This window comes from Bos indicus, chromosome 6 (assembly GCF_029378745.1).
Source record: "Bos indicus isolate NIAB-ARS_2022 breed Sahiwal x Tharparkar chromosome 6, NIAB-ARS_B.indTharparkar_mat_pri_1.0, whole genome shotgun sequence".
NCBI classification, from domain to species: domain Eukaryota; kingdom Metazoa; phylum Chordata; class Mammalia; order Artiodactyla; family Bovidae; genus Bos; species Bos indicus.
In genome coordinates, this window is record NC_091765.1 from 11849381 (window position 1) to 11860949 (window position 11569).

At 42.1% G+C, this 11569-nt stretch overlaps 2 protein-coding genes across 2 annotated transcripts in view; both read right to left on the minus strand.

Moving 5' to 3' along the window:
* UGT8 (UDP glycosyltransferase 8) overlaps positions 1-2548 on the minus strand; it is a 108897-nt gene extending 106349 nt beyond the window's left edge. The window contains exon 1 of the mRNA XM_019962276.2: positions 1851-2548. The gene's annotated coding sequence lies outside the window, so the exon portion shown is untranslated. The remainder of the gene's footprint in view (positions 1-1850) is intronic.
* LOC139183575 (putative uncharacterized protein WWC2-AS2) lies at positions 2005-3840 on the minus strand. Its single transcript, XM_070790988.1, has 2 exons — positions 3828-3840; positions 2005-2585 (listed from the first exon to the last, which is right to left on the minus strand). Exons 1-2 carry the CDS (start codon positions 3838-3840, stop codon positions 2005-2007), a joined length of 594 nt encoding a protein of 197 aa, XP_070647089.1.
* Between the last annotated feature and the right edge of the window lie 7729 nt (positions 3841-11569).

The following is an 11569-nucleotide window of genomic DNA, read 5'->3' on the forward strand; positions in this document are numbered from 1 at the left end:
ACACCCAAGCTACTAATATACTATCAGGCTATTACTAAATGTCAGGGCATTATGCTTTATTGTAGTTTTTAAACACTCCTATAGCAGTAAACCACAAAATTTTACCTTGTGGGTGGCAGGCAAAACAAATAATACTCCAGTGTTTTTTTCTGGAATTATCTAGAATAGTTGAACAGAGACATTCCAAAAGCAAACCTCAAACTGCCTGGAGATAAGTTTCTATAGGAGAAAACTAGTCCACTGTTTCTCTGAGACAGAAAAAAACATAGACTGATTTATGATCGGATTCAATGAATTCAAAGTGCAGATTCCCTCACTATACAATATTGATGTGCATGACTCTACAATTAATTTAAAAATCTCCAGGGAATAAAATGCGATTACTTCTAATACTATTACAATACCATTTAAAAAGCACTTTCCCTCCTTTTTTCAAGTGGCTTTTTTTTTTTTTCTGGGAATAAGTGGAAATAAAGCACACCAATTACACCAATTCTGAGTGGAGACATTTTTCTTTGAACACGAAATTATCAGATATAGAAACAACAGCACTCTTGGCATTTAGCCAAACCACCACATCTTCATGTCATTAATCTTGAAAAACTCATTATACAAGATGACAGCCTGAGGGGAAACGGAAGGTTTAGAGTAGCGTTTTTTCTACCTTTTCTGGATAGAAGCCACCTGAAATAAAAGGCTGCCTCTATCACTGATTCATAATAGAGGTGACTCTTGGGTCATGCCTAGTTGAAAATGCTACCCACTCCTCACTCCTGTGATACGCCCTCTTCCCCTTGAGGATGACTAGTTAACACAACCCAGTCGACTGAGTTAGTCTGCAGACTTTCAGAAGTTCTCTCACTTTCTTCCCTCCTGGCCCCCAGAGTTGCTTTGAGGTGATGGGAACCAGCGGTACAGGCACAGAGGTGGTCCTTTCTTAAGGAAGTGCTGCAGAGCGGCACGTTCCGGTACTCAACTTCATAAACTCTCTATTAAAGCAGTGAATTTACATATACAGACTGAATAAACCCCTCGCCACCCGTGACCGTCCTTCTGCCGGGTCGCACGGCTTGCGCCCCTACGCGGTTTGCCCGGTACAACTCCGAACTGCATATCCCAGGCCCCCTCGCCGCTCCTCCGGTCCATGGAAGGCGCCCTACTTTCGGCAGCGCGTCCTTTCTCTCGATTCCTCTCTCACCCGCACATGCTTCCCTAGCAAGGGCACGCCATATGGTCCCCGCATCCGCGCGGAGACCCTGCCACTACTGTGCATTCCCCAGGGTTGCACAGGCTTGCTGGCACTGAAAGGTCCCTGTGTGGGTGCCCCCAGCCATGCCCTTCCTCAACGCACCCAGGTCTAGTTCCCCCTCAAGGAGAGGACGAAGTCGAGGAGAGTTGGAGAGTTTCCGAAGAAGCACCTCCCAGGGCCCCCATCCCTGGCTGGCAGCGGGCTATGGCCTCGGGGTTCCGCGGTGCCCATCCCTCCAGGGTCAAGTGCAAAGTCCTTGGCCAGATCCGCGCCGCGTTATGCCCTCTCAGGCTGCACGCGCGAACGCGAGAGGACCCTCAATCGAGAGCCATATGGGAGGGAAGGGCGCACAGGCGCGACTGGGGCAGCTTAGAAAGATCTCCTTCACACCCCTCCGCCCCAGCTCACGGTCTTCCTTCCCACCCACCCCCAACATTTAACTCCCTCAGCCCAACCGCAACTGCACTTTCGGATCCCTAACCCCCACCCGAGGATCGCAGTCATTCGCCCAGTACTCACCTCCGGGATCAAACAACGCCCCTCTCCTCTCGCCTACCCGCCCCCCTTCCCCTCGCTGGAACCGCGTGGTCCCTCCGCTTACCTCGGCTCTTGGCTGCTGCGCGTGAGTTTGAGTGTGTCTCCGCCGCGTAATTGTATCCGGGGACAGAAGGGACCCGTGTTTGTGTGCTGGATCAGGTGTCGCCGCCTTCGGTGGCTTGGGGTTGTGAGGGAGGCTGCAGAGTTAGCGTGTTAGCTTAGGACGGACTTTCTGGACTCGGAATTGATGGCAAAGCTTTAACCGTGACCTGCCTCGGGGCCGCAGAGCGCCTGCTCCTCCGCGGCTCCCCGCAAGCGGCCGGGCCCCGCCAGCAGCCGCGCCCCGCCCCGCGCGCTGCGAGCTGAGCTGAAGTGCGCCCCTCACCTCCCGCGCCTGGCTCCGCAGGGCACGACGCGGGCCGCCACGCGCTCAGCCTCGCATTACACGCCTGGAGCTGCGAGCGCCTCCTGCTCCCGCGGCCGGGGCATGGATGCCGACGCGCTTTCGTGCCGCGCGCTCGCGGGCTGAGCGAAGCGCAGAGTCCTACGACCGGGCTCCTAGCGGGCGGGTGGCGCGGCGGGCGGGCTGGGGCGCGCGAGCCCTCCGGTGCTGGAGCTGGGAACCCTGGGACTGGCACGTGGCCCCGCCCCCGTTCCCCTGCGAGGCGTGCCCTGTGCCCTCGTTGCCACCTCCCGACTGGTCCCCTGCCCGCCTTTTTCCGTCGCACCAGCGCCTCTCGAATCTGGTGGTGTGGTGGGAGCGCGCCTGCCCTGACTTCCCAGCCTGCTAGTCTGCCTCCTTTCCGAACCCACGAAAAAGTTGAACTTTGGCTAGGAGGTGAAGGAGATAAGTGAAGAAAAGGCGGGGGTCGGGGGGGGCGGTGCTTAGATGATCAGCCACCTGCCTTGTAAGTCAGAAAGGGTTTAGAAAAGGCGAGTTGGGAATCTTGGAGGAAGGAAATGGGGTTGCTGGGCTGAGGAACATCCCTCCTCACAGACTCGTGCTGAAAAGAGCCATTTATGCTTTGCTTGGTTGAGTCTGTGGCGACTTTATCCTGACTGATCTGTGTTTGCCAGAAGCAGATCTTCGCCAAGTTGGCGTCCAGGCAAGAAAGCCAGGAAGCAGCTTTGCATACCCAGAACTGCTGTGGTACCTCACCTTCCCTCCCCTCTTCCCCAATCAGAGCCCAAGTACCTTTAAGAGTCTGATCTTAGAGTGCTGTCCTCCTGGGAACTAGGAAAGTCTAATAGTTGTTCGCTTTTCCTCTGAGCATGATTGTCTATGTATTCAATGTATATATATATACGACATAGCTTTCAGAAAAGCTACAAATCATTTGGGGTGTAAGCTGCAGAAGCTAAGATGCCGCCGCTGCACATAAACATTATACGTTTAAACACCAAACACGAGAATTTTAAAAAATACCAAGTCAAGCAGTTCTTTGCTTGCTCCAAACCGAATTTCAGAAATAGGTTGGGATTTTGTGCCCTTAGAAAAGAAAACAGAAATTATGTTTTACTGTGCATAGTATTACTTAACATTAAAAGGAGGGGAAAAAAAAAAAAACCAACAAACTAATATACATTGCTATTAGCATTTGATTTATGTTTCTATGTTTAAGTACCAGAGTCCAAAGTTCACTGATAGACTTCTAAACGTGGATTTCAAAAAAGAATGTGTTTACCTTCTTTGCAGATTAGAAACACAGGGGATATTTTTTTCAGTCTTTGTACCTGACCAAAGGAGATCACTGACCTCTATAATCATTTTCCATTTAATTTCATTAGAAAAGCCTAAAATGTAAACACGGATAACAATCTGACATAAGAGAATTTAAGCATTTACTTTAAAAGCTCCCCTCTCTCAACTGTCAAGCTTTAAGTAATCGTTCAAGCAGTTGCAAGCTACTTTTTGGATAATGTTTTTGTAAATTCTTGGTTAAAAAAAGTACTAGAAATTAAGCAAAAATACTCAATTGTATGAAAAATTTTTAAGAATTTGTGTCACAATCCTTTGCTTAATAAAGTCATGTAAACTAACCGTCAAGTAACATTTTGTCAGACTTTTGGAAAGAAAATGTGTTGCTCTAGTATGTAAGGATATATCCATGTTTGTTGTTTCTTTGTTTTGTCTATTGCCTACAACACTCTTTATATAAAGATTGTTGAGTTTCTCACATCTCTGCACACAAAGGACATCCCATAACTTAAAATATATTAAGTCAGTCATTGTATACATACTTGAATTGCATTTTTGGAGCTTGAAATTATTCAAAAAAATCAGTGAGTCTCTTTCTATACTTTTTAAGGATCTACCAGCATTTAACACTTAATATTATTGACTAAATGGCTGGATAAAGTAAATGATGAAAGCATTTGCTACTTCTCTTCAAGGATGAATGCATATGTCTCATAAATCCATTTTCCAAGTTCCCATCCAGATTCACATGAAATTCTGCTCATTAGCTTTAGTTTATAGAATGTTGAATAGCACATCTGTAGTAAGGAAGTTCCAGCCACCCTGAAGTATGTTATTAAAATTCCCTCATTATTTCAGTAGACAAAGTGTATCAGTATACTCAGTTGTTAATTTTTTTTTTTAATGTTCATGATTCTTCAACCAGTTGGGTCCATATGATTTTATTGGGACAGTCAAAAAAAAATAACTTATGAAGGATGCTAGCTTAGCCTGGTGATTATTAACCATGAACTATGGAATTTTAATCAGTTATGAATGGTACAGTTTTATATCATTTGTCCTTGTAATGTAGATGATATAATGTAGACTATAAAAGAATGGGAATAAGTTTAATCATGGCTATACATTCCAACACTCCCTTGCTAATTGTCTCAAATATCTGAATATATCACAGTGGGGTATCATATGAGTGAAAATATCACTGACTTTGCAAATTAGATGTTTGAGCTCTGCTGAGTTCCTAAGAAATGTGACTATCTATTTTAGAGCTCTGAGGAATTCAGAGAGTCTGAAGGTACATAAAAACTCTTTAGGCCTAATTTGATCCTGCACTCCATAATATTAATAATAATAGTGATTATTATGGTTTCTACTTGAGTTTCTAAAGTGTAATTTCAGGCACAATGCTAAGTTAACAAGACTGATCTCATGTAATCCTCATAAAAATCCTGGAGGTAGATAACATCATTTTCCTTGTGGAAGGTAGAGTAGTAGAACGTTGGAGAGTCAAACATGCAAGCTCACAGAGGGAAATTGACAAAACTGGGAATTGAATTCTGAATCAAAGATCATGCCCTGAGTCACTATGTCTACTCAGACTATCTCATAGTACAGTTTTAAGACTTGGTCGGGGAAAACATTGAAGTACATAAAGGCAGCCTGGCCATTTGGGGAAATCTCGGAATTCAAGAAACCTGTAAACCCAGTCTGTCTTGCTGCCTCTCTTTCACCCCCAAACAGCTGCTAATATGCAATCACACTGCAAACATACCTAGTGATGAGAGAGGCTTAATTTTCTGTGTATCTGCTTTAAAACTGTGGCCATTATTTTGTTTAATTCCTATTTCCTATGGACTCTGACTCTCTGTAAAAACACTAAGCCTGAGGGCAAACAGAATGAAGATCATGCAGAGTCCATATGACAAAAACAGGCACACTACCACATCTTCACCTTCTCCTCTTGGCTCTTTCCTTTTTCCTTTCTCATCATCTCCTATTTTCTTGCAAACATCTGCTTCCTGCTTTCAGGTTTAACTATACACTCTACTTAGTGTCATATCCCATTTTTAAAATATGTACATTTTTACATTTTTTATAAGCTTAATACATGCAATTTTCAACTTAATTCTGTTTTATTATGCATTATAGGCTTCTTTAAAAAATGCTGATCTGTGGGTCAAATTGTAACAAAGAATGATTGAAGAAACAAAGAGAGATTTCTAGAACTGTGGAAGTGATGGGGAACTTCTATTCTCATAAAAAAATATATCTTTAAATTGTCTAAAGGAATATCTGATATAAGGACAAGCCAAAAAAAAATCTTATACTTTTAGTAATTTTGGTTACATGATAGACATCATCGGAGAAGGCAGTGGCAACCCACTCCAGTGTTCTTGCCTGGAGAATCCCAGGGACGGGGGAGCCTGGTGGGCTGCCATCTATGGGGTCGCACAGAGTCAGACACAACTGAAGCGACTTAGCAGCAACAGCAGCAGATAGACATCATGTAACTGATTCTGTATGTCCTTATTTATTGTTTATTCTATGTCTTTCTAAAGCAGTATTTATTTTCATGATTAGAAAATGGCTTCAATAAGACTTTGCTTTATCATCTATGTTTATTGTTGTTTTAGTCATTCAGTTGTATCTGACTCTTTTGCGATCCCATGAACTCTGTCCATAGGATTCCCCAGGCAAGAATACTGGAGTGGGTTGCCATTCCTTCTCCAGGGAATCCTCCTGATCCAGGGATAGAACCCACAGCTCCTGCATTGGCAGGTGGGTTCTTTACTACTGAGCCACCAGGGAAACCCTCTCTAATCTATACCAGTCAGTTAAAATCTTTTAAAATAATTTCTAACACTTCATGATAAACTCCGTTCAAAGTTAGTTGTGGAAAACGTATGGAGACAGAACATCTCTTTTAAGGCCTTTGGCCTTTCAGAACTGGGAAGTTTGCTATTCTGTATCTCTATTGTGCTGCTGCTGCTGCTGCTAAGTCGCTTCTGTCGTGTCCGACTCTGTGTGACCCCATAGACGGCAGCCCACCAGGCTCCCCCGTCCCTGGGATTCTCCAGGCAAGAACACTGGAGTGGGTTGCCACTTCCTTCTCCAATGCATGAAAGTGAAAAGTGAAAAGTGAAAATGAAGTCGTTCAGTCATGTCCTGTGGAGCCCTGTATTGAGTCTCTGTCAGTTATACCAACCAAGATTTAAGAGAGAGAATCAGGTGGTACTACATGACAGCCAAGCTAAGCCTGTGCCACAGCAGCTTCCTTCCCCATTCATCTTGCAGGCATTAATTTTTACAGCCATTCTGAATATGTCTAAAATATATCCCCCTGGTACCACAGTCTGTGAGCTTCCCAAAGTAAACATTAACTTATCTGCCTAGTCAACTTGCATTTATTGAGAAGGTTAAAGAACCCCAGAATCCACATTTTTTTAAGGATTATATCCTCTGCCTTTTAACATAAAGAACCAATTATTTTCAGAAAAGAAATAGCGGACTTGCCCTGGCAGATTGATATAAACAATATTTTGTGACCTTTATTTCATACGGTTATCTTAAAATCACAGTGTTTAAATTGTCACTTTCTCAGGTCAGGCTTTAACTCTCAGGTGAAACTATTAAGTATATTTTTGTTCATAAGTGTCAGCCCTAAGTGTAACTCTCCCAAGGTCTGCAAAGAAAGAGGGTTTCTGTATCAATGAAAAACAAGAAACACTAAGGACTTTGCCCCTAGTGTTCAAATCATTAAATTATCGTGTGTATTTTATTTTATGGTTGGAATCCTGTTCTGAGTATCTCTTTTCTTGCCTTATTTTTCATTCATTGCCTCCCTTACTTTTGTGTCATAAAGAACTATGGTGTAATAAATTGTCTGATGAAGTATCCCTTACAAAGACAGGTAGGGAAAAACCTAGTCATTGACAGTGCTATTTCTATAGGGTGAAGATATGAAGATTGTGTGGGTCTTTCCAGAGTATAATTAGAAATTGAGGCTGTTGCTGTAAAGCAGAGATAGACTACTTTTAAAATTGTTTTTAAAATGTGATGGCAAAGTTTTAAATGCCCCCAGTTGTATTGACCAATTCCCTATCCTTTCACACTAAAAATAATCCTCTTCTTTAGCCATCTTCCCCAAGCCATTTAGTTAAATACGTCTTTTTTTTTTTTTACTTTACAATATTGTATTGGTTTTGCCATACATCAACATGAATCTGCCACGAGTGTGCATGTGTTCCCCATCCTGAACCCCCTTCCCACCTCCCTCCCTGTACCATCCCTCTGGGTCATCCTAGTGCACCAGCCCCAAGCATCCAGTATCGTGCATCGAACCTGGACTGGTGATTCGTTTCTTATATGATATTATACATGTTTCAATGCCATTCTCCCAAACCATCCCGTCCCCCCCCTCTCCCACAGAGTCCAAAAGACTGTTCTATACATCTGTGTCTCTTTTGCTGTCTCCCATACAGGGTTATCGTTACCATCTTTCTAAATTCCATGTATATGCATTAGTATACTGTATTCGTGTTTTTCTTTCTGGCTTACTTCACTCTGTATAATAGGCTCCAGTTTCACCCACCTCATAATAACTGATTCAAATGTATTCTTTTTAATGGCTGAGTAATACTCCATTGTGAATATGTACCACAGCTTTCTTATCCATTCATCTGCTGATGGACATCTAGGTTGCTTGCATGTCCTTTACCATTAAAACACACCAAGGTTTCAAAAACCTGTCCTAACCCTGATAACGTAGACATTTTTGATGGGGTAAGTTGGCTTTGTATGGTTATGCTTTTGCAAAACCTCTCTGTAACAAACAAAAACTTAACACTTGATAGAATATAAAAGGATAAAATACTTGATAGACATAGAAGAAGTAAGGAACAAGGAAAACATCTTCCTGAGCTAGTGAAAGAACAGAAATGCAAAGCAGAGAGCCAAGCTGGGGCCAAGAGTTGTGTCTTCTGGGACCGGACATCAATGGTGGTTTGGGAGCTGAAGGTGCTTGTAGTAAATAGACTCCAGGGTGACCCATGATTCTCACCTCCTGACATGCTGTCTGTAATTCTTTCCCTTCGTGTATGGGTGGGACCTTGACTTGCTTCTGGTCCCTATAATATGGCAAAGAAAGTGAAAGTGAAAGGTGCTCAGTCATGTCCAACTCTTTGTGACCCCATGGACTGTACAGTCCAGGGAATTCTCCAGGCCAGAATACTGGAGTGGGTAGCCTTTCCCTTCTCCAGGGGATCTTCCAAACCCAGGGATTGAACCCAGGTCTCCTGCATTGCAGGCAGGTTCTTTACCAGCTGAGCCACAAGGCAAGCCCATAAATGGCAAAGGTAAAGGGATTTTTTAAATGTAGTTAAGGTCCCAAATCCGGTGATGTTGAATTAATCAAAAGGGATATTATTCTCTGTGTGTATGACTTTAAAGGTATCAGGGGAAAACTCTTAAAAGAAGTAGAAGGTCCTTCTTGAGAGGAGAGACCCTGCCTGCAAGCTTGATGAAATAATGGGCCATGTGGAGGAAATCCTTGTGGCAAACAGCTGAAGGCAGCTTCACGGACCTAAGAGTGGCTTCCAACCAGCAGCCAGCAAGAAGCCAGGGTCCTCAGTCATAAGGCTGTGGAGGAATGAACTCTGCAAACAACCTAATGCTCCCCCTTTGTTTTAACGCAGTCTAAAGAAACTGATTTTACCTATTTATTTATTTTAGATTATTTTAACTGGAGTATAGTTGCTTTTGAATGCACTTTAAAGTCTTCTTTCCCAGCCAAAAGGCTACCTGGCCAACGCCTGGTGTGTAGCCTTGAGAATCCCTGGTCATAAGACCCAGGTAATCGGTCCTCACATTCCTGTGACCCACGACTGTTAGATAGTAAGTGTATCTTGTTTCAGTCTGCTGAGTTTGTGATAATGTGTGATCCAGCAATAGATAACTAGTTCAGTACTCCATTCGGGAAGAGAAACTAAGGGCGAGGCCAGGACTCCCACCCATGTGAATGGAATCTGAATGAAAGGCTAAAAACCCGGCTACATAGAAAACAGTAGCTAAAGGGGGTGTGGACTCCAAACTAGGAATCAAATCAAGCTGCTCACTAACTCTAGTTGCATAAAGCTTGTACCCCCAATATCTCCCTAGAGCAAGAACCTTAAAGTGCTGTTATCAAACTTGGTTCTGGATTGGTGGTTCAAGAGTGCCAGGTGAAGGCAGTCACAGGCACCTGAAAACTTAGAGCAGAAAGGCCAGGCCAAGGGAAAAAGCTGTCCTTCTCCAGTCAAGATAAAATGTATACTAAAGTCACAGGAAGAACTCTAAGAAAAGCAAACAAAAACCTCAGTGCTCCAAGCACGGATTCTTTGTAAATTATATTAATGGAATTACTTGACAAAGCTTTTAAAATCAAAATTACAAATTCATTTCAAATTTATAAGGCAAAAATATCTCAAAAAAAGTTTGAAAATGAGAAAGGAAAAGAAATCTTGAAAGTTCATTGTGAGGAATAAATTCTACACATTTGTGAAGAGCGATTAGTAAATCTAAAGATTGTTCTGAGAAATTCAGGATGGAGGAGAAAAAACAGACACACATAACGTGCATGCCAACATGAAGAGACCGGGAGGATATATTAACTCAATTTTACCTGTAAGTGGAGTTTCAGAAGAAAAGAAAGGAGGAACTATAAAAAGAAATAAGACATAATATAGCTAAGAGTTTTCCAGTACTTTGGCCACCTCATGAGAAGAGTTGACTCATTGGAAAAGACTCTGATGCTGGGAGGGATTGGGGGCAGGAGGAGAAGGGGACGACAGAGGAAGAGATGGCTGGATGGCGTCACTGACTCGATGGACGTTGAGTCTGAGTGAACTCCAGGAGTTGGTGATGGACAGGGAGGCCTGGCATGCTGCAATTCATGGAGTTGCAAAGAGTCGGACGCGACTGAGTGACTGAACTGAACTGAACTGTAGAGTTTTCCAAAAGCTGAAGAAAATAGATTCTCAGATCTTAATCCTTAACTGGTGTCTGATTGTTACTAAACAGAGCAAATAGCACCTGAGAGAAGAGACAACTTAAGCAGTGATTGAATCCTGAAGAGGTTTTGAAAAATTCTCATGCATGATCCACACAATTATAAATAAATACAGAAATGTATATTTTAGAAAATCTTCAGTCTTATTTTCAAAGCTTATAACCCCAGTTTAATCAGGAATAACACATTAGTAAGGATCATGAAGTAACCTCCAATAGAGGGACATTCTACAACATACTTGGCATTTCTCAAAACTGTAAAGGTCTTGGAAAAAATAACCTAAGAAACTACTATAGAAGAGAGGAGCCTATGGAAATATGATGTTTAAATGTAATGTATGCTGGATAGAGTCCTGAAACAGAAAAAGGACATTAGATAAAAAATAAGAAAACTTAAAAAGATTCCAATTTTATTATTTTAAAGATTTAATTTTGATGTGAATCATTTTTAAAGCCTCTATTGAATTTTTTACAATATTGTTTCTGTTTTGTGTTTTGGATTTTTGGCCACGAGGCATTGGATCTCAGCTGACTAGGGGTCAAACCGGCACCCACTTCATTGGAAGGTGAAGTCTTAACCATTGGACCATCAAGGAAGTACCTCCAATTGTATTTTGATCACCAGCTGGATTCAGAATTAATCGATTATTTCACTGTTTTATAGTACAGATGAGAAAACTGAGGCAATTTGATTGTACGCATTTGTATAGTTCTAGTAATTTTAGAGAGAATAGAAGCTTTGAAATTATCATAAATTGTGATTATAAGTTTCTATGAAATATCTTAGAATTAACCTTGATTTGAATTCTGTAATTAAAATGAAATAGTAACAATATAATAATTGTAGCTAATTACAACAGATGCATATTATCCTTTTTTTAAGAGTGTTGGCACTCAAGAAAATTATTCTAAAGTCCATCTGAAAGAATGGACATAGAATATTCATATGTGAAAACTAATAATCTTTAAGTATATTGCACAAAGTTGTGCTGATGTTCATTTTAATCATATGTTGTCATGGTGGTTTAGTTGATGTCATG